This window comes from Triturus cristatus, chromosome 3_2 (assembly GCF_964204655.1).
Source record: "Triturus cristatus chromosome 3_2, aTriCri1.1, whole genome shotgun sequence".
Taxonomy (NCBI): Eukaryota; Metazoa; Chordata; class Amphibia; order Caudata; family Salamandridae; genus Triturus; species Triturus cristatus.
Genome location: NC_140584.1, coordinates 253,204,747 through 253,232,129, shown reverse-complemented (window position 1 = coordinate 253,232,129; position 27,383 = coordinate 253,204,747). Strand labels below are relative to the sequence as shown.

The following is a 27,383-nucleotide window of genomic DNA, read 5'->3' as shown; positions in this document are numbered from 1 at the left end:
TATGAAAGCAAGATTTATCGCCTACTGTTTAAAAAACAAAACGGCTTGTGACTTCACATTAAAGAGTTGCGTATGGTCTTTGTTAAACAACCCTAGTACTTCCTGGAGCCAATTCTTAACATTCTGCCTGGACGCACAAGAGGCTCAAGATATATGGGCAAGCTCGCTGCCCATAGGGTCGATTGCAAAAATCCTGACCAAACAAGCAAAGATCTTGTCACTGGAACATGATGCGCTAGCCGTGAAAAATCTCTCCCATGACAGTTGGTCGTCAAAACACTATGTCCCTAAAACCCTGCCATACTACTTGTCATCATCCATGAAACCACGTGTAAAACACCACCTAATGAGATTACGTTTTGGTCTAATCCCGTTGATGGCGTATAAGTATGGCCGGAGGTACAAGGAAGATGTGCCCACACAGTGCTGTTTTTCTAACAAGGGGGAAGGAAATGTAATCCACGTCCTCTGCATCTGCAGAACCTTACTCCCTTTGCAAACTTTTTGGCTGCGCCCAGTTTGGCGGAACCTGAATGTCTGGAAATGCCAAGAAGCTCTAGAGGAGTGCATGAGGGGCGACTCAGCTCAGATGGCTGCCAGTTTTGTAAAATTCATGTTTGAGTTCAATTCCGAGTTACCAGTAGACAACCGTCAAGAATCTTTGCCCTGCCAGCAATGATCCCCTTTGCTTTCATCAATTCCTTTTTTTAAATAGAACATGAACAGTGTTTTTAACTTGTTTTTGTACAAATTGCAATGATTTGAATTAATTGTGCAAATAAAATACTCTATACTCTATACTATACTGTCATCACTTTGCATCTTTTTTTTATGTGAACCTAGATTTAAGAATTAATCATTCTAAACACACATCTTAATTTTAGACACAATGTCTACTAAGTCCAGGACTTTTTTTGCTAATGATCACGTGCTAAACAAAGAACTCTGTTTTAAGTGGTTAGGCTTCAGCTTTGATAATACCGCCAATTGGTCAGATTTGTTGCTGCAAAAGCAACTATTTTTTATTAAGGTTGTTACACCATTCTAAATTTTGAGAAGACAATTGAAACCAAAGCAGCGTGTAGATGTTATAAATTATAATAAATGTGTTACTGCTGTAGTATATGGAGAAGGAGTTTGGGGGATGGTCCCAGTGAATGGTCAACTTTAGGGCTACCACAATCCGCTCAGTCTTGCAGCTATCATACAGAACAGGGTCTTTCCTTTGTAGAATACACTGTCTATCTTGCCTATTTGCTGCTCTAGATTTACATTCGGTTGAATGAACCCCAGCTTTAGTGCTGGTGGCGCCCGGTGCGACAATCTTTTTAATCACCCCCCCCATTGACCTCCTCCTCAGATACCCTCATTACCAGCCAGCAAAAGGGTCCCTCATCTCTCCATAGCCCCTCTATCAGTTTCATTTCATTTGTTTAAAATGCGGGCAAAGGTTGGCTTTACGAATCCACTCAGCTATCCACTTTCATTGCTTAATTTGAGCCGGTGGTTTCCAGTGCTCAGCACCGGCACTTAATTGCTGACACTGGCACTTAACTTCTGGCATGAGCACTTAGGACAGCTGTTCATTGAAAAATAAGCAGAAAAACTGTTGTTTATTAATTCGATACATGCTTAAAACAAGTAATACCTGCCACCCAAACCATTTTTAAAGCTTGTGGGCCTCCTCCAGTCTTAATTGTCACACTTGTAGCAGTGTGATGGTTAGTAGTTGTGTGAGTTCTGTCACTACCCGCGCTGGCAGTGTCAATGTGTGATGAAAACTGCAGTGGCCTCATCAGGAGGGCCCCTTGCTTATTTTATTTTTACAAATTAAGCACTGTCCACTTTACATACAAATCTGTTCTTTGTAGAAGGTATATTAACAATCGGCACTTCTTTATGAGGAAAGAAAACTTCCCCTAGAAAAAACTCCAATCTCTAGCAGAAGAGTTATCTTGACATTTTTATTGCTGCCTGAAATCTGGCCACGCAAGGAACTCTGCATCAGCTGCTTTTAATGCACCCACAACAGTCGCCTAAAGCCAGCCCTGGTTGAATGCCCAAGCAGACTTGATGCCACAAAGAATCATTGATTGTATTAAATTTTGCACAATTAGTAAGGTCAAATTGTTGATCTATTTAATGAATTCATTTAGAAAAAACTGGGTGACCGGACTTCTTTTCCAGTCCACAGAATATTACAAAACTGGATAAAAGGTAAAGTAAGCAACAATTTATTTTGCTGGTGTTATCTCGCAGAGAAGAGTCAGAATTGTCCAAGTTTTCAGTCAAAGTCCAGTATTGACACTAACTTGGGACAAGCTTTTATTGGGTGGAAAGTACTTATGAGCAAAGTTTACTTACCAGATTTAGAATGGGAATTATGTTACACTCTCACTTTCAAAATAACCTTGTGTTTTCACTGTCAGCCTGAATGTTGTCATTGTGAAGGATTTTCAAGCCAATCTATGATGCATTTTATATTTTTTGTAATATCTTTAAAGTTCCACGTATACAATTAATTGTGGCTTTATTTCGTTAATTGAACTTTATTTCAAATCGCCCTTCATTTTTAGGTCTCGGCTAGATAGCATATGTGCTGTTTTTTCGAGACATTTTGTTTACTGTTTGTGGGCATGGAGTCTTCCCATTACTTACCCTTGGGTTGCTTCAAAGCCACTCTCAATTGCTTGTTTCCTGCTAATCAGCTCTGCAGTGGCCACTTCCCTCTTTTTGCATGTCTCCCACCCCTAGACCATAGCCCAAGAATGTGTGCCCTTACACTGCTCACGCTTTTGGGAGCCAATTTTTTCTTTTTGTAGAGCCACTCTAGAAAGTCCATCATTTGTAGCTGACTCTGTCTTCTGCTCCTTTCCCTTGTCTGTGTTTGCTGGTTCCCCCTCCCTCCCATTGCCCTGCCCCCACACAGCATAATAAATGAGATGGAGCCCAGATTCATTTGTCCCGTCCTCTGACTTTCGTTTGTGTTGCAGATATTATATACAGCGCGAATGTGACTGGAAGGTGTTGGAGGGCTTTTCACAAGAACAAATTAATTTTGTGTAAGCACGGGAAGATATGTGATTTGCCCAGAATTACAGAATGTTGAGCTGGCAGTGAAATTCAAGCCTGGTTCCCTAGTTCCACCATCTATAGTGCTAGCCATTAGGCCACTACCTTTCACCACGTCAACTACATAAGTCTGTTTGATTCATTCCAATATTCTCTTTCCTTGATTTTTTATTGTTACCTTTCCCTAGTCCCTACGCACTTCCACAAGCACGCAACAATTTGACTGGCAGTACCTTTGACCATACTAACATTGGAGAGAAGGTGAGAACGTATCCCCACTCTTTGAGGGGCACTGGTTCGACTTGTGACTGACTTTTCCCAATCCAACTAGTATTTTAATAGCTGGTCTGGCAAACGAAACCTGGCAAGACATCATGCGTAACTGACTGCCACATCCAGGAAGTATTTTGTAGTAAGCAGTCTGTGATTAATTGATAGTTTCCACTACCAGTCTCTCTGGAGATAGCAAGGAGGCCGTGAAGCGACAGAAGGGGCATGCGTGATGCATAGGACATCTCAGCTTTGCCTGTCCCTCCTCACACCTAGAAGTGTGTCCTAGACCAAGGGAGATTAGCTCGGGAGGGGGAGGGGGGCTTCGAATCTGTAATTCTTGAATGGAAGGGATGGGTCACAGTAGGAGGAGTTTCATATGAAGGGGTGCAGCAAAGGGGTATGTCGGCGGAGGCAGTGCTGAAGTTATTTATTTTTCCACTGGGAAGCTTGTATTTTAACCCATCCCCTCCTGCCCCATCCCTCTTTCTTCTTCTCCCACCAGCCACCCATCCATGTCCACTCCTCATATCACAATTCCACTCTATGCTACACAATGCCACACCACATAATTCATCCCCACGGCATTCCACATAATTACATTTCACATAATTTAACTTCACATAATTCAACACAACACCACACAATTCTATGCCATGCAATGCAAGAGCACACAAATCCACACCGCATAATTCCACTTCACACAACACATTTCAACATCTCTTAGTTCCACACCACACATTTCAACTCCATACAATTCCACTCCACATCATTCCACTCCTTGCGACATAATTACAATTCAGCAAATCCCATGACACATATGTCCATTCCTCGCTATGCCACATAATTCAACATAACATATTATCACTCCATGCAACATAATTCCACACTGCTCCAAACCGCATAATTACACCCCGCACAACACAATTCAACTCAGATAATTCCACTACACACATCACAATTCTACTACACATAATTCCACTCCATGCCACATAATTACACTCCATATATATATCCACTGAATTCCAAAACACATCTTTGCACTCAACAAAATCCAACTCCAACCTTGCTGTATATTGCACTCTACACAATTACACTCCGCACCATGCCACATATTTACAGTACACATGTCAACTCCACACCACATACATCCACTTCACTCTATAGCACAATATTCCAGTCCCCGTCACACCAAATAATTCAACTCCACACCATGCTGCATAATTGCACTCCCCACATTTACACTCTGCACCATGCCACATATTTACAGTACACATTTCAACTCCACACTACATACATTCACTTCACTCCATAACACACATTATTTCACTCCCCTCATGCCACATAATTAATCTCCACAAAATTCCACTTTGTACCATGCCACATAATTTCTATCCACATAATTCCACTCCATAACACATAATTATGTTCCACAAAATTCAACTCTGCTCCAGGCCACATAATTCCAATCTACAAAATTTTACGCAACACCACACAGTCTACATCACCTAGTTTAAATCCACACAACACCACATAATTCCACCATACAAAACATTTTCAACCCCACAGCACATGTTTCCAATCCATGACACTCCACATCACAATGACATTCCACAAAATTCAACTCCATGCAACATAATTACAGTCCACATAATTTAATTCCACACCATGCAACATAATTGTACTCCATATAATTACCCTCAATGCCACACAATTCCACGCCACTCAATTCCACACCATTACATGCCACACAATACAAACCAACACCACAGCACTTAATTCCTGCGTGCACCACATAATTCCACACCACACCACAACAAATAATTCCACTCCACAGAAAGCATAGGAAAAGCCACAGGCAATAATCTCAGAGGCAAGAACTATTGGCTTTCTTAATGCTTGTTATATTTGCAAATGTTGCATTCAATTGAGGTTTGTTATGCGATGGGGAAATTTTTAAAGAAGAGCGTACATAGAAGATTATTAATTAATTATGATCTGTAAATATTGGTACGTATGCTGTTTTATGGTTATCTTTTAACCAAATAAAACAATTTTTGATTGATTTGATTGTTTTTCGGGGTGCTGCATGATAACTTCGAATTCGAGTGAAATATGCCTTAGCAGTAGACAGCATGTTGGTGGCTTGGACATAGGCGGCAGCACCTCTAGAAATATGAGTATGTATATATAGTCAGTTATCTATTACTCCAAAAGCAGACACTGACAGAGACTCTTAAACAGCCTCTGCTACTTATGCATCAGCAGGTTTCAGGGACCACCTTGCAGTGCAGTTCATGGAAAAACAGTAGCCCCATCACTTCGATTATAAATACTGAAATAAAGAAGTCCACCTCACGCTGGCATGCAGCGACAAACAATCAGACAAGATACATTCACACTCACCAAGATGTGTCAAAGAGTTTAGGAGTAGAAAGAGTGGCCTGGCTCTTGACAGTCAGCAACAAATCTACTTGCATCGTGCATCATCAGAACAGAATCAGTCCATTTAGTTATTGTGTAAAGCTTAACCAACGCATGAAGACATCTTTTCGAACAGTGAGTCCCAACACCTTCTGTCCATCCACAGCCTCTAGACAACACCAAAGAGTTTTGCTCTTTCTGAACCAACCTGGATGTCTGCTAAAAGCCTTCACCCGGAGGGAGACGCCGCTCAGATTCGGTTAGGCTTGACAAATGTGATCAGATGTTGCATAAAGCACAGCTGTTTCTGATGCCCTGCCCCCCTGTGCAGAAGGGAAGGCGCATTTCGCTGCAGTAGTACATTCTCTCTCTTCATGGTAGCCGTTCTCCTTATCTAGGTTACAGTATGATGAATTGATGTAATGAGGGTCTGGCCGTGCCTAATGGATATCGGGGGGCATCCTTCGTTCGCACGTGCATGGTTACATTGGCGCTTTGCTTCATGGTGAAATCTTATCTGTTACATTTGACAGGGGCCGACTTTGTTAGTTTTCTACCTAGCTTTAATTATTATTGCAGCTGAGACTGAGCATGCTTCCTTCCAATAAGCATGAGAAACGGCTGTCATTTTGTCTATACATTGCCCTGTAGCAAAATGCTAATGTGCAATGGAACAGAACATGCTGGGTAATAGTTTAGCTGCCACGCAGGAGAGGGAATTTAAGAAAGAGATAATGGCAATTATTTTTTCTATATGATTCTCGCCTTGAACAATTTTAGAAATGGATTTTTATTTTAAGAGCACTGGGAGCAAATGAGGTGACAACCAAAACACTGAATTAAACTAAGCATCATATTTAAAGAGACCAATTTAATCAGATGGAAAGGCATTCAGACCTGAGCCAAAAGCACATGAAATAATGCATGTTATGGAGTGCAATTAGAGAGAGGAAAGCACTGCATAAAACTCTTTGCAGCTATGGTCTGGGAAAACTGTTCCCGCACTCACAGCCTACCTTTTCTGTAAATGGCAGTGCATAGAGCTTACTCCTGCGATACAGTGCTAGTTTTTTGTGTTTTGGGTTCCCAAGTCCCACCTGGGGCACCCAGACCATTTTTTTAGGTCTCGCCTTGGCAGCGCATGCGCTGCATGCGCTGTCTCAGCGAGACCTAAAGTAATCTCTCTATGTTGGCAAGCTGCCGGTAGTTTTTCCTGCTGCTCGCCATTGGCTTAGTGTTGGCGTACTGTTTCTTACCTTGTTTTTCAGTGGCCAAACTGACTTCCGTGTAGTCCGGAAGCAGCGGCCACCAACGACAGTTTTAGTCTGCACTGTTCGGACCTTTTCTTTGTCTTGCGCATCACTGCCTGACCTAAACATGGCAGCGACGCATGCGCAAGACAAACAAAAAGCCAGCCGGTGCGTGCGAGGGGTGGGCAGCGCATGCTGCTTGTTGCATTTGCCCTCCACCCGCAGCAGAGAGCCCCGGGTAAGTGCATTTGTGTGAATAATATTATTGTGTGCCCTGTCCATGACATTGCTGGAGTGAGGGCACAGTGTGGTTAAACACCGGCCAGTGCTGTGTATGTGGGGGGCGGACCTGCCATGCGGCACACGGGGTTCCTTATGGAAATGCTGAGATTAGCCTCGGATAAAGATCGGTGAGCCCTTGGCAGGGCGGCATTGGCACCGCCGAGCTGTGCGCAGCACTCAAGGCGCTCTCCAGTAACTCACCACAGGGCTCTGCACCCCCTCGGTGGTTCCCTCATTCCCCGGGACAGAAGGCTGTGATTTACCGTAAGCGTTTCAGCGACACTTCCCAGGACGACCGGGTTCAAACACCACATTGAGTGAGCAGAAATAGAACGTTGTTATTTTCATAATGTGTGTTTTTATATTCCTTGGGAATCTTATGAGCTGAGGAAGAGTGTGTCCCACCAACTTTACCCGTAAAATGCCCTCTTATGGGGGAAGCGGGCAGTGTGGACCCCAAAGCACCCACTCTACCCCTTTCCCCTCTAAGATCCACTGCCCCCGTACCCACCAGCATCACCGCGCGCACCTTGGGTTTAATCTTAAACCTGCCCAGGCTCTGTGAGGTAAATGGGGGTGATAGGGAGGGGCGACCAGCTCCCCTCCCTTTCCTAGCCTCCCTGCCCTACAGAAGGAGCATCTAAGCACTCTTTTGCGATCTCCTCTCTGTCCAGACCAGAGGATCTCTGTGGCAACAGGCCACCAGACCAGATCCACGGGATCACCTTGTGTCTTTGTGCGTCTTAGGGGTGGACGCTGCTAAGGAAAACAAACCAGGGAAATGGACATTAAATCTGCATTTTAACTATTTATTGATCTTTATTGTGCAGAAGAAACGCGCACTTCTCCTTACAAAGGAGGCACTTCTGCCTTGAAATGACAAGTTCTGCCTTTGAAAACACACCTTTCATCCTTGCAGTGCAAGCATCGCCCGAAAAAAATACCTTTCATCCCAGCACTGCAAGCATCGCACAAAGGCACACCTTTCTACTGTAAAATGCCCGTTTCTCTTTAAAATGAGCTTTTTTTCATAGGATAATGCATACGCATTGTTTCAAAATACAATTCAGGGCTTTGAAAATGCGCATTTTCCCTTTAGCGAAGCACATTTTTCATTTCAAAATACGCACTGGAAGCTTTATATTTTGAATCAAGATGTTTTTTTATATATATTTAAAAGGTGGTCTGTGATCTGTTTTAACATTACAATTAGAAATTTCACTTTTTGAGTTTAGAGTTTGTTTCGGTATTATACCATTTTATACTGTCGTTGTGTTTTTTTCTGGAAAGGGCGGAGCTTTTTTAAAAGCCGTTTCCGTCCGGTGTCCCAGCATAGTAATTACTCGCCATGCTCTGGGGTGCGCCTCGAAGTGTCCCTCACTATGCAGTGCATGAGCACGTGTGTTTTTTATTGTGCCCTTTCCTCTCTTCTGGTATTTTTTATAAACATTGTCTTTCTCATTTTAAGAGTTTTCCCCGGGGCTTTACATAGAGTTTCCGAGTGAATTTACGATCTAGGGAACTGGAGGCGAAATTCCCTTTTTTTCGGTATCCAGTAGACACTTAAAATGTGTCTACATGCAATTACTCCTTTGTTTTAAAGACGCATTTTAAAAAGTGTGCCTTGACAAACATTTAAAAATAAGAATTATTTGAAGAATTTGGTGCATGGGAGGCTGTGAATTGAAAAGGGTTGTAAGTGTAACAAGCATTAGCATAGCCAATAGGTCTCGCCTTTGGGGCCTTTTAAGTGTTTAGGCAATGTGTTTAAGCTGTGCTGTAGAGAAGTGTGGCTGCTGTGCAGCATGCTGAAAAGTTGTAATAAAAAAGTGCCAGAAGCATTTTTGTTACCTTATATATGACCAAGAACGCATTATGTCCAACAGAACGACCATGTTAAACAAGCATTGGAATAGCAAATAGGTCTCGCTTTTGGGACCTTATAAGAATTTAGTTATGCAACACATGCAACAACATCAACTGTTGCATGGCTAAACACTTATAAGGTCCCAAAGGCAAGACCTATTGGCTATGCCAATGCTTGTTTAACTAATGCACCGCAAGAAACCTATTCTCGTGCTGTGAGCCAGTTCCCCACCCGCCAGCACATACCTTGCTGGCGGCAAGAGCCAGCAGCTTCCTTTTCCCTGCTGTTGTCTATGTGGGAATGGAGTATATCTGCGGTGTGTGCCCTGCTCCCCCACGTCATGGGTAGCAGGAGGGCAAAGTGAGGGGTGTGAAGCAGTGCCCCAGCCTCGTACTATGTTTCTCGCTGTCTGGGTGATGGGTCTCAGGACCCCTTCCAACAGGCAAGGGCCCCAGACGGCAAAGATGACTTCTGGGAAGTGTCCCCACACATGCATCCCCTCCTTAAATGTAACAAAAAATAAAGAATGCGCAGTCCTCTGGGCCCTTTATTGAAAAAGGGTGTCCCGCCCTTTTTTCCTTTTTCTCCCACAGCGCAATTTAATTTTTAAAAGAGGGAGAATGTGCGGTGAGGGTCTGTTGGCAACTCACAGGGAGATGGTGCTAGCTATCTGCGGGGAGTTGGCTGCAAGGCCTAGCCACATGCCAGGCCACCCCTCACTGCGCACCAACTTTGGCCTTGTATGTGGGAGGTTGGCCACAGGCGTGTATTAATTATATATTACTTTACATTTTTTTAAAACTGAAATTCACCTAAAATATCAAAGGTTAAAGTGGAGTTATACATAAGTAAGGTATTAAAATGTTAAGGTACGTTTAAAAAACCTTAGAAATTCACTAAAATAAACAAATGTTAAAGTGGAGTTATACATATGTCTTATAATAATAAAAAAACGAGTTTTTAAACTAATTCATAATTGACATAAGTAAAACCTGCACTGCTATGATTCACTGCTTATAACTGCACATATTACATCAATAATTCATCTGAAATCTACGGAGATGCACAGTTACACATAACTTGTGAATTTCAGTGTTCTTTTTGCTTTCAAAATTATTACAACTATTTACAACTTCACTTTAATCTTTGTTCTTTTCAGTGGATAGATAGATAGATAGATAGATAGATAGATAGATAGATAGATAGATAGATAGATAGATAGATAGATAGATAGATAGATAGATAGATAGATAGATAGATAGATAGATAGATAGATAGATAGATAGATAGATAGATAGATAGATAGATAGATAGATAGATAGATATATAACATCACCGATAATACCATAGTCATATACAGCATAGAGCCAATGAGTGTAAGTGTGTGTCCATTGAACAGAAATAGCTTACACGCTGTAGGCAAGCGTGATGGTGTATTTAGAAAGTTATGGGGTTCACTGTTTACAAGTTTGGGGTGCCTGTTAAACAAAATCAGCAGACCTAATGTGGGTTGCAGAATTATGTTTGAAAGTAGGCTGAGGCTGAGGCTTAAAGCGAAAGTGTGTTCCAACAATCTCTGAGAAAGGACAGCCCTTCTGTTCACAATAGATAATCTAAGAATGGATATGTGGGCACATGCCTATATTAATAGTTGCAATGCAGTGCTATAGACAAATTCTATTGAGCAAAGTCGTTTGTAAAATGTGGATATTTGTTGCCAGAACTTTGCTGAGGAACAGAGGTGGCCGGCACCGATCAGGAGTGGAAGGGCGGTGGGGTATTTGGAGGGGGAGCAGCATGGGTGATGGGGGGAGGTTAAATAAAAAAAATAATTTACCTGCTCGCCGCGTCCTCCTTACCGCTCCTCCTGGTCCCGTCTCTCCTCCTCCTGCCGGCAGGAACAGGAAGCAGCCTGGAACCACCCAGGCTCCCCAGAGCCAATCACAACACTGCAATGCCGTATGGTGATATGTCTGAGTGCCTTGGCTCTGAGCTCAGACAGGGCATGGGGGCCTGAGTATGTTCTCCACCCAGGCTGTAATGCAGCCTGGGTGGAGACGAGGGAAAGTGCACATGAATAGTTTGGGCGACCCGAGAGGGCTGGCCAAACAGTCATTGTGTACTTGGGAGTGGGGACAAACCACTCCTCGGCTGCTCTGTCAGCCCCAGCCAGCCAGCCTCGCAGAGCTGGCGTGCAACAAAAAGGAAAAAAGAAAATGATAATAATTGAGTTAATATCATTTTATTTTTTTCTTATAATGCTGAAAAAAACAGCGGGGCGACGCTCCTCCACCTTAGCTGAGGAGCCGCCACTTCTGAGGATTTTGAGGCATTGGAGATGTTGAATGATGTAGAATATAGGTCTCTCCGATTTAGAGGTGGTTTACTTCCCATTGGTGTTGTAACCATGGCTGTAAGGTTGTATGCCACTGTGTCCTTCTCAAGAACATGTGCAGTGTATCTTATTGAACTAAGGAGTGTAATCCATAGGGCCTGCAAGAAAGCGTCCTAACAGTGGCAAATGCATACTTGTCAACCTCTTGACTGAAAATTGCAGGTCACCTGAAGTTTTTAAGTGAATAATCCCAGTAAGGTGAAAATTAAATTGCTCACACCTGCAGCGTGTTGAATCTTTTCAAGGCCAACACCTATAAGATGGTGTCACAATGATTGTATGATATCATCAGTAATGTCATCAATTATGTTGCTTGATTTGTCCCTGTACCCAACCCCCTGTGTGCGGCCAATGCTCTGTTGCTTTCCACCCCCACAGTTGTGCAACAGCCCCCACGTGCACCCACCTTGCATTTTCAATTATTTGTTTTTGCAGTAACAGGTTACTTCAGTACCACTGCACAAGCGGCATTTGAAGTTGCTGTCCTGTTTTACCTCATGGAACTCCCACAAGACTGCATAGGAGTGCTGCGCTGGGTCCGGCTAGTGTCCTGCGGTACCAGACAGGGTCTTGCTAGGTCCAGCTGGAGTTCTACTGGACCCACCTAATGAAATACAATATATACTATTGGCCCCTGGGCCCTCTGGGACTCCATATACCATTTTTTTTAAAACTTCATGACACAGGGGCAGACTCCCCCTATCCTATAATGGCATTCGCAACATTTCTGTTGAAGTTGCAGCCAGACAATCAGATTGTTTGGCAACATGGGATCGGTACTGGTCCTGTGATACTGAAGCAGCCGAAAGGATAAAAAAAGCTCTCAATGCCAATCAGGATGCCCTAATTTTTTTTTTACGGTACCAGAAGAGTACAGCAGGACCAACTGTCCAGTTATCACTATATTTTTAAGCTAAATTTTCCAAAAATGGCAGATAAGATTTATATCATATATCAAAAAGCACTCTTTCTGAGAACTTTTTTAGATTTCTGTCAAATCTGGTGTAATTCTGTTCAGTCGTTTTTTACTGTATCACTTTTTAAAATTCTATGGGAATTTGCATGGAGAAAACACATTTTAGGACCCTCTTTTTTCTCAGTTCCCACCCCTCCTCCCAGCAGTACACTTGAAACTTCTAAAAAAGGAGCTGAGATGTATGAACTTTGTTTGGAATATATGTCAAACACGCCCAAAGTTATTAGCAAACGAAAAAACACTCTTCCTATGGAAAGCAAGAAAAACACCCTTCCTATGGAAACTCTGACATAACTATACAATGGCAACTTAAAATTATGGAGGCTCTGAACAATACATATAGAGCATAGAGACAGAGTGTATCGCTGCTCATAGAAATGGTTATGTAATTTCCAATCACTTTGATAACTTTATTAGAAATTATTTTCCATTTTTAGATATATAATGCGCCTAGCTCCAAGGGTATGTTACTGAGAGCAAATGGGAATATATTTAATTGTACCAAAAGCTTCCAAAAAAAAGATGCTTTATCAGTGGGATAACAATAGCTCCCACGGTTCAGGGGTGGGGCCCACAAGCTCCAGAGTGCTGCTGCTTACATTGTGCATTTTCGGCAGCTGAGAGCTCCTGACTGCGTCTGGAACGTGGGGGGTCCCTCTATGTACTCTGCAGAGGGGTCCCCATGAGTATCATTATGCCACTGTGCTTTAGGAAAGAGTTTGTTATGTGGGCTATGCGCCTCATGTAGAGAAATCTTGAAACATTTTGGAAATACCATAAATGAGGTAATTGTGTTGAAGAGTCTGATATTACCATATTGCTCAGTTTTCCTTTGCGGCAGGTAATACTGTGTTTTGGTGGTAAATATAAATTTTAAAATAAAAACATCGGGGCAGATTTATGACGACTGGCGCATCCCTGCATATCAGCAGGGATGCGCCAGTTATAATGCGCCACAGCTGCGCCACCATGGATGCGCCGCATTTATAATGCGGCGCACCATGGGGCAAAAACGGCACAGATGCGTGACGCATCTGTGCCGAAAAGTGGCGCATTGCTGGAGTTGCGTCGCAAGCGCGACGCAGCTCCAGCAATGATCTGGGGGGCCCTATCTGTACAATGCTGCGTCAATCCTTACGCCTGCTTCAAGCAGGCGCAGGGTTTTGACGCAGCATGGGCCTAAAAGTGACTGAGTGAAATCTTGTAGATTTCACTCAGCCACTTTTAGGAGGCGTTCCTGCGCCGGAACGCCTCCACCTGCCCTGGAACGCCTACATGTGGCGCAGGGCTTTACAACGTGACGCATCTGGGAGATGCGTCACATTTGTAAATACCCCGCACCATGGCGCAGGATTTGCGCCGCTGCTGCGTCACAAAAGTGACGCAACGGCGGCGTAAATGAGGCGCAAGTGCAACATAAATCTGCCCCATCGAGTTTTGCTACAAAAAAAGAGCATTGCATGCCACAGAAATAAATGGACAAATATAGCGCATCCTTACAATATGTAATATGGTGATAAATGGCACTTTAGCTGCAATATATACCCCCCAGAAGTTGATGTGATCTGGTTCCAGCTCTTTAACCTCATCCTTTGGTTTCATTCAATCTGAGCGTTCCCTGAAATATAAAGAATTTGAGAAACATGATTAAAGGAATGCTAATTGTGGAATTTTCTGTGTCTTCTTTTATGTGCTAATTGTTGTTTGAAAAGGGAAACTCGGGCAACCTCGAGGCAAATGGCTGCCTTCAGTGATCAACATCACATCACATGAAGGCAGTGACAAGACTAATAAGGTAGATTGTCTTTTCTTTCCATAATCAGCAGCTCCTAATTTGCATAATGCAGTTTTGCTCCTGGCATCAACTGTGAGCTCTGTAACCTCACAATTACAGCGAAGAAACTAAGAGTAATTCAGAGCATGCGAACGCCCTGTTCATCACACTTTAATGCGGATGCCAGAAGAGCTCTGAGGAAAGACACGAAATATGCCACTTGTCTATTTGTTGGTGTCAAAGTCTATAGAAATATAACGAAGCATATAGCCAGACCCCACTACACCAAACCAGAGTAAGCCATTCAGGTCTAAGAAAACGCATGTGCCTTTCGTGTTTTACTTTATGCTAGCTGTAGATACCTTAGAGGGAGCTTGCTCTTCTCCAATAAAAATATTCTGAATTCTTGTGAAATTCGGGGTTGTTCAATGCATGAAAACATAGTTTAGGGCCTGTATAGTGAATGCATGGCACGGAATAGAACTGTTTCTGAAAAAGTGCACTGTCTGCAGTTCATCCACTGCCTTGTTCACTGAACGAGTTAACTAATGAACTGTAAGCATCACACCTCGGAAAAACAAACAGTTAAAACATGGCCCATTTGTATCAAAAGACTAGTCAATTAAAATGTTTAAAAAGTTAAATTGAATTACAAACTAAATATTGTGGTATGATAATAAAAACTCTCCAGAGTCGGAGATCCTCCTTTGGTAAAGTATAGGGAAAAGTAAAAAGTTTATTAAACTAGTACAAAAATTATTATGTTAAATATTAGTGTCAATTATATATATTTATTTTAAATATAAACAAAATAAAAAAATGCTACAGCACTATTAAGGTAATTTAAATTTCAAATATTATTTATTATTATTTAAGAATATATTACATTAAAATTATTTTTCTGAAGTTTGAACAAAAATAATCCTACCTAGCGAAAAAAATAAATTGTCTAATAATAATTGTTAAAAGTGATGTATGGAATTACATTTATTTATATTCTTAAACAATTTGAAATACTATAATTTAATTTAGCATTATTTCCCATGGGGTTTTCTTTTAGGTCACTACATCCCATTATTTTCCATGGGAGAGTATTGCAGTACCAGTGGTTGGTCATTTACTAAAGTTTTTGGTCCATTTTGATTGCATTACCTTTAGAAGTGTAGATTGTGAATTGAAATTGGGCATATTTTTTATACGTGGGTGCACATCTCCTGGAACCTCCGTAACCTTCCAAAACCCCTCCTTACTATTCTCTGAACACCTCCCAATTAGTAGTAAGTATGCCCTCATTACCAGCTACTCTCACTGTTCTACATTTACTATTTGGGGGCCGTTTCCGATCTTGCTTGGAAGGGCTCTGATCGCGATCCGGACGGAAAAAGTACGAGCCGTACGCATGTTCTCTGCCCGAACCATACAGCTGTACGAGCGAGCAAGTACGATGCGAGCAACGCGAAATTCGCCGACTGAATCGTTTCCGGGTCCGAACGGCTCCATACGTCTCGTCCATAAGCAAAGCGTGCCGTGCAATGGAGGCGATTTCCGACGAGCCAGTACAATGCACGCGTTGGGCAGCCGGATCGAGCCAAAGTTTCCGGGTCGCAAAACGTCCAGAAGGCTGCCTTTGGGGGTCCGCGTCGGACTTCCCGTCACCCGCAGCCTTACGAATCGGACACAAGGGGAGACCCAAGAGTCTCCCCAACACAGGCATGTATGGTGCGGATGGCACTGACACATACCCACTGTAGGGGGTGCCCTTGTGTGAGACGTACCCATTCAGTCAATGGCAGGCCATGTACGCATTGTACGACCGGCTCCCATTGACTTCTATGGGAGTCCGACCGAACCGAGTCCGGCAGCATGCGGCCGCATCGTACTCGCTCAGGCGGACTGCAGGAGTCCGGCTCGGTCGAAAAACACTCCGGATCCGGCTCGGTCAGAGAGCATTCCGAACCAGATCGGAATCGGCACCTTGGTAGTCAACTTGCATGTGAGAGAGACTCTCCATAGAAAAGATAGGAGATGGAGATTTACACTTGTAAGTTTGTGAGTTGCATATTATAGTACGCAAGTAGTACTACTGTAGTACTACTTTAAATGCTACAAAAGTAGTTTTCTTTCAGGACTGATAACTCTTACATTTCCTCATTAAATCTCTAAGTTCAAAGTATGGATTCTATTTCTCTGCAGAGCTTTCACATAGTAGTATTGAAATTGATAACATATGGCTTGGTACTAAAACGTAATGCCTTTCCAGCAAAAGCGATCCTTTGCCGTTGGTATTAGCAGGATGTCTTCATTTCACAGTTCATTACTTGATGAATTGCTGCAATTTTAAAAAGCATATAAAATTACTTTGTAATTTCTTTGCTTAGCCTATCAATTCCAAACCTTGCCAGTTTTTGTCAATTGTTTTAATTGACCTTAAGAAAATAATTTGTTCAAAGGTTACCAAGATGCTTTATCTGTTTAACAGTTTAGTTTTTCCTACTTTGTCCTACTGACTTTAGATCTTCAGTAATGAAAGGTGTGTTGGGTTCCATAAGACCATATGGTGTGCTGGCTCACAAAAACAAAACTTCCCTCCTTTGTCTTCATTTCATGAATTACGACCGAGGCAGCATCATTGTAGCTATCCGTTTTAGGTTTGGCTGCAGACAGCCTTAACCGGGAAGACTATATGCCATCAGTTCTTTAAATACATATAATATTAAGAACAGCAAGAAAGAGAGGGGGTTTTATGTCGGCCCCCTTCAGCCATTGACTTTGATCTGTTTGAAGGGTCTGCTTAGATGGACTGTCCGTCAAGGTCATAGCATTTTGTAGATGGTTATATTGGCCCATTTTTGCTTATGCCCTGGTGAGGTTTTGGTATTAAGTGAACCTTTTGTTATACAACAGATGCAACATGACACGTAGCTTGTAATTGGTAGCCATACTGTTTCCTCTGATGTATTTCCTTTACTGTCATGAAGCCATTTAAATTGCTTATTTATGGATTTTTCACAACCTCTCACAAATCTACTCTCTCACCCATGCAGCCACTCACAGCTCCCTCAGACAGCCACTCATGCACCCTCTCACTCAATTATACAACCAATCACACAACCACTCAGTCACCTATACAGATACTGAGATACCCCCACTTACTCATGCAGATAATAAACACAGCACTCATTCACCTATGTAACTAGCCATTCACTCACATACTCACCCATACCATACAGATACTCACACACCCACTTACTCATACAGTCATTCATGCACCCTTTCACTCACTCAGACAGCCACTCATGCCCCCTATCACTCACTCATGCAAGCACTCACACACTCACTCACTTATACAGTCACTCATACAACCTCTCACTCAATCTTATAGGAACTCACGCACCCTTTCACTCACATACACTGTCACTCACTCATACAAATACTAACATACCCATTCACTCACTCAGCCAGACAGTCTGTCAGATGCCTACTCACTCACCGATACTGTCACTCAGACATCCACTCACTCACTCATACAGCTACTCACTCACCCATTGAGCTTCTCACACACCCACTCACTCACCCATATAGCCACTCATCCACCTACTAACTCACCCATACAACCATTCACACACCATGCCACTCACTCATACATCCATTCAGTCATCCATACACATACTCATACAGTCACCCACTCATTCATATAGTAGCACATGTACTCATTCACCTATACAGGCACTGGAACAACCACTCATTCACCCATGCAACCACTCAGACACCCCCACTCGTACATACACCTACTGGCACATCCAGTGACAGGCCCACTCAACCACTCATCCACTGATGCTCTCACCTATACAACTACTCACACATCCACTCACTCATTTATACAACCCCTCACCCACCCACCCAGTCACCTATGCAGATACTCAGACATCCCCTCATCCATACAGCTAATCATGCACCCTCTCACTCACCCACACAACTGTTTACACTCACTCACTCACTCGCTCATCCATATATATTCTCAGATATCCACTCTCTCACCCATACACATAGTCGTGCACCCTCTCACTCACCCATGCAGATTCTCACACACAGACTCATATGACTCACACACTTACTCAAACAGCCACTCAGTGACCCAAACAGATACTCAGACACCCACTTAACATACTCATATAGATACTAAAACATGCACTCATTCACCTGTACATTCACTGACACAACCACTTACTCACTCATGGAGTCACTCACACACCCAGTCAAACAACCATTCAGACACTCACACATCCACTCACACACATAAACCCACTCACACGTACATTCACTCACCCAAACACTGACAGAGCCATATAACCACTCACAGATCTACTCACTCTTCTATAAAGACACCCATACACTCATTCCCTCACTCATACAACTACTCACAAACCCCCTCACTGACCCACACATGGCTCACGTATCCACCCAGTCAGACATACAGCCACTCACACACTCTTATTCACCCATACATTTACTCACATATCCAGTCAATCATCTATACACTAATTCACAAACCAACACAGAGAACAAGACGTTACCACACTTTTACAAACATACACTTAACATATACATTTTATTTCTTAAATTGAACAGGTGGTTCTAACAAGAACCATTTTTATTTAAAAACGTTTTTTAGTATTTTATAAAAATTTTGAATTTGGTGGTTTTTGTTCTCACAAAAACCTAAAAATTGTGCTTAGGAACAAAAACCACACAATAAGTGCAAATAGCACTTTTGTTCATTAATGATGTCTATCAAAGTAGGCATAGATTGATGGAATGTCCTGAATATGTTGCTCATCAGATGATTTATCTGGTTGTTGAGCTCCACCAGCAGATGTATCTTGCTGTCTCTTGTCTCTCTTGGCTTGTGCTCTTGTCAGATGGGCGGAGTGCATTGTGCACAGATGTTTAATCATGCTGGAAGTACCATATGAGTACTTCCTGTCAGTACCTCGAGATAGTATTTTCTGACAGAGATTACAAGTTACCTTCTTCGCATTTACTTTTTTTTCTCCGGGACGAATTGAGAAAAATTGCCACATGATACAATCGTTCTTTAGGCGCACTTCATCTTCTTCTAGGATTGAGTTATCTTGTTCATGTGCATGGTCTTCAGGAGCAGACGCCATCTTCAAACACCAGAAAAAAATAAGTAAAACATAAAGAAATACAAAAGGATCAGAGGCAATGGGAAAGTGTGAAAAATTACAGTCACTCTTAAAAGATGGAGGAAAGGGGTGGGACCTTCCTGTAGTACTGATAGAAAGATGTTTAACTTATGAAATACTTTGTTTCTGTGTCTCATGCGCTTCGCGCCACTGATGCGGTGACGTCGCGGTGATGTCTTGACTCCGTAAAATGTATTTAAACAAGCTTTAAAGTGCTTTTTCACTGCAAATATAGTACTTTTCCTAGCTTCTAAGTAACCTCTTACCTTACAAATAACTTTTAAAGTGTCTATATATATGTTTTACTACTATAAAAATGTGGAAATATGTGACAGCACTGTTCGTGATGGTGTCACGACTCCACAAAAATGATTGAAACAACCTTTAAAATGTTTTTCTACAATAATTGTACTACTTTTAATATTTTATTAGTAGACCACTTACCTTAACAAAACCATTAAAGTGTCTATATTTCTGTTTATGCACTGCCAAATCCCTGCAGAGTCGTGACTTCAATGTTGCGATAAATCTGCGACTTCTAAATAAAAAATAAAAAAATACATACATTTAAGAAACATATTACTGTACGCACCTCACAACCCTTCCTGTTTTGCCAAGATGCTGTGCAGAGTACCAAAAGGCCTCCAGTGCTTTCCGTTAAAAATTTGGTGATGTTTTCCTGATTGTGAAGACTATGAGCACATGTTTAACAAACAAAGAAGCATTTACTTTATATAGATAAAAGGAAGGAACTTTGGGGCCGATTATGATGGCGGACGGACTGGAGTCCGTCCGCCATCATGGTGGTGACCGGGACCGTCCGCAATACATGCGGCGATCTCCCGCACCCAATTAGGAGGTGACCGCCACCATGGCGGACGCTTTTTGCACTTTAACATTGCAGTGGGTGCTGCTGACTGCAGCACCCGCCGCAATGTTCAAAATGCATGTTGTGCATTTCACTGCACTACGTGGCAGGCACCACACGGTGCCTGCCACTTGGTGCAGTGAAATCATGTAGGGTACCCCATGGTACCCCCCTGTGGACAAACACAACCCATAGACAGAAGGGGGGCCAACAACGGGCCGCCAAAACCAATCTCCGCCACCCTTTCAATGACGGGTTACCCACCATGGAAAGGTTGGCTGAAGACAGCATTCTTATTTGGCGGACGGTACCTGCTAGGCACCGCCACCATTTTATAGATGCAGAGCGCTCCCCCAGGCAATCGAAACGATTGCCTGTGGCAGTTCTGTGGCGGGCGGTCTTTGCGTCCGCCTTGGTAGCAGTTAGGATCCCCCTCCCGCCATTGTTATGTGCCTGGGGAAACACGCGGTCCGATGGCAGAAGGACCGCCACCGCATGGCTGGCGGTTTCGGTGGCGGTGCAACATTTAAGTTTAAAGACTATTAAATATTTCAATGTTTCAATTGATAATAAAATGTTTTATATCAGATTTTATGTTATAGGTGTATGTATATATATATATACATATTTATTTGTAAATTTTTATATATTTATTTTAAAAAATGAATTAAATATATTATATTTGTCAAAATGTATATTAAATCCCCCAAAAAATTGAAAGTTAATTTTAGTATTTAATATATTTAACATTATTTTTTACATATATAAAAAAAACGATATTTTGCACATCAATATTTTTTCTCGATATAAATATAGGAAGTCGATATTTTTGACATCGATATTTATGTCTCAATATTTGTGTATGGGGATATTTTGGGCATCGATATTCTATCAGTGAACTGTGCATGAATGTCTGAGTGGGTGTGTGTTGCTGAGTGAGTCTGTGATTCTCTGAGAGGGTCTGTGAGTCGGTGCATGAGTCTCTGAGTAGATATATAAGTGGGTGAGAGAGAGTATGAATGATTCTGTGAGTGGGTGCATGAGTGTCTGACTGGGTCTTTGGGTGGGTGTAAGTGTGAGTTGGTCTGTGAGTCGGTGCACAGGTGTCTAAATAGGGCTGCAAGTGACTGTGAGTGTGTCTGAGTTGTTCTGTGAGTGGAAGCATGAGGGCCTGAGTGGGTTCTGCTCATTTACTGCCTTTTTTGCTCACTTTTGACCTTTATTGTGCCTCTTTTTGCTCATTGCTGACCTATTCTTTTTCTCTTTCTGCTCGTTTCTCACCTCTATTTGGCCTCTCTGCTTGTTTCTGACATTTATTTTGCCTGTTTCCGCTAATTTCTGACCTTTATCTTGCCTGTTTTTGCTTGTTTTTGACCTCTATTTTACATCTTTCTTTTAATTTCTGATCTCTATTATGCCTTTCTGCTCATTTCTGACCTCTGTTTTGCCTTTTTCTCCTCGTTTCTAAGCTTTATTTTGCATCTTACTGCTTGTTTCTGACCCTTATCGTGTCTCTCTCTGATCGTTTCTGACATTTATTTTCCCTCTTTCTGCTCATTTCTGACCTTTATTTTGCCTTTTCCTGCTCATTTCTGATCTGTATTTTGCTTTTTTCTGCTTGTTTCTGACCTCTATTTCACCTCTTTCTGCTAGATACTGATCTCTATTTTGCCTCTTTCTGCTAGTTTATGACCTTTATTTTGACTCTATCTGCTAATTTCTGATCCCTATTTTGCTTTTTTTCTGCTTGTTTCTGACCTTTATTTCGCCTCTTTCTGCTAGATTCTGATCTCTATTTGGTAAACAGCCCTCACAACGAAGCCGTCAGGCTGCGTGCAATTATAATGCGGTTGTTACAAAGACCGCGTGGTAACCACGCATACTATTACCTCGCAAGTTGAAACAATGACTTGCAGAGGGGGGAGAAGGTGTAGGATTGAAAATCCTACACCTTCCCTACTGTCCGCACAGACTGGAGTTGGAATAGTAAATTATACTATTCCAACATCCAGCGCCCCCCTCCGCAAGTGGTTGTTCTGACTTGGGGGTAATGGTTTGCTTTGTTACATCGCGATCATTGTAACAACCACGCTGTAATTGCATGCGGGGTGACGGCATGCGTGAAAATGAGACATATTCCTCTATTTTGCCTCTTTCTGCTTGTTTCTGACCTATATCTTGCCTCTTTCTGGGAGAATATTTACGAAAAAGTGACGGAGCGCGGCGTTAGCCACCTTGGCTTCATGCCGCACTCTGCCACTTCCAAAACGCAGGGCTGCACTGTAATTACATGGATACGTAATGAATGGCCTTTTGATGTTTCCATGCGTGCCGCACAACGCAGCATACATAGAAACAGCAAAAATGAGGATAAACATTTCTCCTCATTGCACCTGTTGAAGACCAGGTTTTCCCTGGTCTTTATGTTGGCGCTGCCCCATATTTACGCTGCCCTGGTAAATATGGGGCCTCGTCAAAATCAATGGGTGTTGCATTGGAACACCCACTGCAACATCCATTGTCAAACCTTTTCACGCTAAGTAAAGCATGAAAGGGGGCTTTATTCACAGGGCGGCGTTAAGCCATGTGAAGTGGCTTTTACACCGCCTTGTGAATAAGGCGAAGCCCCTATCGCTACCACAACGTCAGAAAACAGCGACGTTGTGGCGATAGGGGCTTGTAAATATGCCCTACTGTTGGTTTCTGACCTTCATTTTGCCTCTTTCAGCTCGTATGAGGTCCCTATTTTGCCTCCTTCTGCTCGTTTCAGACTTTAATTCTGCCTCCTTCTACTCTTCCTTTTTCCTGAGACCGAGGGAGAGCCTCAAAGCCCATGTGGTTCCTTCTGGCTCCCTGCCTCCTGTTAGAGCCGGCATTGCTCTCACAGACAGGGTACTGCTAAACATACAGCTCCATGTGTGTGAGAGCATTTGTTTCATCAGCTCCCACTTGCTGGAAGCAGAGTTTGCTCTAACTTGGCAGGAGATGTCAAAGCTCTCACCAAATCACAGCAAACAGCTATGTCCCAGGGATGGTATCCCAGGACATAGCATCAGCCGGCTCTTGGGGGTGGCAGTCTTCAGGGCTCTATATGGCCTGGGAGCGGGCCGCGTGGCCCCCTCTCACTTTAAAAATAGTATAATCGTGGTAGTGGTCCCCGGGGGTCTATGGGGCCCCCATTTCTATCAATTTAGGTTGTGGTCCCCTGGGCATGGGGTGTATATGAGCCCCCCCGATTTATTTGTAGATAGCCTGGGGAGGTGGTGGTCCCTGAGGCCCCAGGGGGGGTCAGCGAGGACCCCCTCTATAATTTTATATTTTAAACCCCCAGGAAGGTGGTGGTCCACAGGGTTCCTGCAGCCCTCAGCACTTTTTTGAGAATTAAAACCCCAGAAAGGTGGTGGTCCCCGTGGCCCAGTGGGGCCACAAGGCCCACCCGTAAAAAAAACATATGCCGCTCGGAGGTGGTGGTCCCTGAGGCATAAAAAGCCCCATTTTTGGGAGGTCACATACATCCCCCTCCTTAAATATAATAAAGCAAGTATTCCCCCGGGACCTGGCCCACCCATGGGCTTAAATAATAACAAGAGCTGGAGACACACTTGTTTTTTTTTCAGTTTTACTGGAAATCTACAAATCCACCGACAATTTCATGGTAAAATTGAAAAAATATATGTTTTAGAACGGCAGCGGGGTTCCCCTGGCACCCCACCATCACATCGAGTGGGTCAGGCTACTCCTACTCTGCTCCCTTTTCTATAATTGCAACTTTTTTTGTGAGACTCAGCTGAAGCCGAGTCCCAAGATGGCTACCAGCACTTCCTGTTTGAAGTATTAGCAGTCAATCAGATTGCAGCAAAAGAACTCTCAGATCCTTGGAGGATACGTGTCCCCAGATATACAAATTTGGATTTCGGTTAATACGTATTTTTAAAACTACTGAACGGGTTTCCACTAAAATAGGAAAACGCACTTCCCTGGACAAAGATCTACCTTTCAGCCACATTTGGTGTAATTCCGTTAAGCGGTTCGGGCTGTAGTCACGTTCATAACCCCTTTAGGAATTAACATGGGGAAAATGCGTTTTAGGACCTCCCCTTTTCCTTGGTCCTCACTTCATGGATCACCCTGAAACTTTCCAGAAACCAACGGAAGTGAGTGTCATGTTTGTTTGGAAAATTTCATGATGATTTGTCAAACAGCACTAAAGATATTGGCAAAACAGAAAATGCTCTTCCTATGGAAACATAGTTCTAACTATAACTACCTACTGGCGACCGTCAGTAGGTCATATATATATAACAATATGACATTTTAAACTCTGAAAACCACTGAAATTCATCAGTTATAGTTATCTCAAGTAACTATAACTCATGCCCAAATATAACTATAACTAGCACCCCCATGTACAGGCTTCTCATCAATAATTTATCTGCAAATGTTACAGTGATTTTATCAATGATGTTATAGAAGATGTCATGAGTGATGTAATATGCGGGTTGATTAGCAGTGCATGGTCTTAGGGCATGAATGCATTACCTTAGGGCACTAATTATGGTTACTTGAGATTAATACAAGTGGTATATTTCAGTGGTTTTTAGAGCTTAGAAAAATTATGTTGTTACTGAATATTTTACCTAACTATTTTTTTTTATTTGAATCTTTTTATTTACGTTTTTCATTTATATGACAAAATTATAATGCAAATGACGGTTAGTATAGCACACACTGAAAGACAAACATTGTGTCAATAATATATAGTCAGGTTATAGTGGTAAGTGCGCTCCAGTAAACCCATAAAGGACGGTAGACACTGAACAAGGACATATGTCTAAAAGTTACATCTCTACATGTATAATGGGACAACTGTATGGCAACCCATGCAATAAAAACCAATAGAGGCAGAATGCCAGGGGAACATTGATGAAAATGGGAGCAGATTCATACATTTTGATAGAAATAGAACAATGGTAATTCTAATGTGGTAACTTAGAAGACCACATGACTTGCTGACCCTACACCACTTCACAAACCCACCATCTCTAACAGGTGCGTGTTAGTTACCCACTGCTAAGTCATAGAGAGTGTGTGAGTGAGGGGCTGCATGGTAAACAAGAGCAATTAGCATCAGCCAGTAACCCTCATCTGCATTTCCGGGTCACCTAGCAAGGAGTCATCGCTATCATCTGATTCAGATGAGACAGTATCCCAATAAGTGGCATTGGGATTCTTCCTCAGTCCAAATGTGTCTTCTCTGTGCAGGGCTACACTTTCGGATTGTGCCCAATTAAGCACTGAGGGCTCCCAAGCCACAAATGGCAGAGGTTCAGAGGATTTCCATCTGCAGGTAATAAGGCGCTTAGCCACTTTGAAACCCAAGTCTAGAAAGTGGTAAGTAACCCAATGTTTCCTGTGTCTGCGATACAATCCCAAGAGGCATATTTCCCATTTATGCAGGTTCGGGCGCCCAGTGCATGCATTGCAGATACACTTAATAAGATACTGGGCCAGTAGTTGGGTAAATAGGGGAGGCCCATAGCATGTGCAGCAAGTCTGCGTCTATCTGGGCACAGTGGGGGCAAACTGCGTCCTCTCTGTGATAATACTGATTGACATTGGCAAGTGTGAGATAAGCCCTGTGTACCATATAAAGCTGAATACGCTTAAATCAGGCATTATGTGGCACGTGTCTTGGGCCCTTAAACAAGGCAGCCCATTCCTTATTAGTGCAAGGACTTGTTAAGTCTGCTTTCCAGCGTTGTTGTAGAGTTAGAAGCAGTGGAGTAGCGTGGGAGCAGAAAGAATCAGCGAACCAATGTATGAGGTGCCTACCCATGTCCATCACGTTAAGATATGGGATCCTGAGATGCATGGGCAATTTGGTGGTCATGTCCCTGTAGTGGTTCCCCAGTGTGGAGATCAGTGAGTTGTAGAGTAGAAATTGGCCGGGAGGTAGGCCATCCTCCAACATCAGCATTGCGTATGTTGCCACAGTGCCTTCCCTGTATAGGTCCCCTAGAGTGTGCAGGCCCGCAACGTGCCATGTTGTCAGTTCGGCTGCTGATGTGGGCCCATCGTTCCTAGGGGTACCAAGCAGAGCCAACAACCGCTGCACATTGTGGATCATGTGTTTAGTATTGTGGTGGCACTGACGATAGCAGCAATACGTAACCCCCAGCAGCAGTGAGTCTGTTGTACACATCTGTGTGCAAGGGTGGAACAGATGCAGAATAGTGGGCAAGTTGCAACTAGGTGAGGATGTGGCCATGACTGACAGGTGCAATCCCGCCAGCCATTTAACAATCCATTGTAATTGAGAAGTGAGGTAGTACTGCTTGAAATGTGGTGCAGCTAGACCTCCCTTATCTGTGTGCGAGCAGAGCTACCCTGCACCTTGACTTGTTCCAGATAACTTCTCAAATCTTCCAATTAAACACTAGAAAAAATGCAGTTGGGATATAAAAAGGAAGGTTAGTAAAGAAATATAGGAGGTGGGGCAAACCCACCATTTTTGATAACACCATCCTCACTGCGACCAGCAGCGGCAGCGTGTGGCAGAAGGCCATCTAGGCACGCAATGATGTCACTGCACTAGTGACATTGCCATCAAACAGATCATCTGTGGAATGGTATACCCTCACCCCCAGGTATCTAAATGTGTGTTGCTGCCAGTCTAATTGTGCACCATTGAGAACAAATCGTGCATTGGGGACATCAGGGGAAATGGGGAATAGGCAAGATTTAGTCCAGTTTCCTTAGAGCCCGGAGATGGTCCTAAAATGAGTCCGAGTAAAAAACAAAGTGGCATGGATGTTGTGTGTGTCCCTGAGGTAGAGCAGCATTTTGTCGGCATATAAAGATATCACTTGTCCCATTGCTTATGGGATGCCCCATGGCGTGCCAAGGATCTGCATAGCCAGTAGTAGCGGATCAATTGCCATGGAAAACAACAGTAGCGAGAGTGGGCAGCTCTGCCTTGTTCCCCTGTGTATGGTAAT

At 42.9% G+C, this 27,383-nt stretch overlaps 1 protein-coding gene across 1 annotated transcript in view; it reads right to left on the bottom strand.

Moving 5' to 3' along the window:
- The window catches only part of LOC146857069 (uncharacterized), a 213,315-nt gene that overhangs the window by 24,070 nt on the left and 161,862 nt on the right, over positions 1-27,383 (bottom strand). Inside the window, exons 3-4 of the mRNA XM_085647018.1 lie at positions 19,962-20,055; positions 19,338-19,478 (exon numbers count right to left, since the gene is read on the bottom strand). Of these exons, the coding sequence (XP_085503144.1) occupies positions 19,338-19,478; positions 19,962-20,055 (235 nt within the window). The remainder of the gene's footprint in view (positions 1-19,337; positions 19,479-19,961; positions 20,056-27,383) is intronic.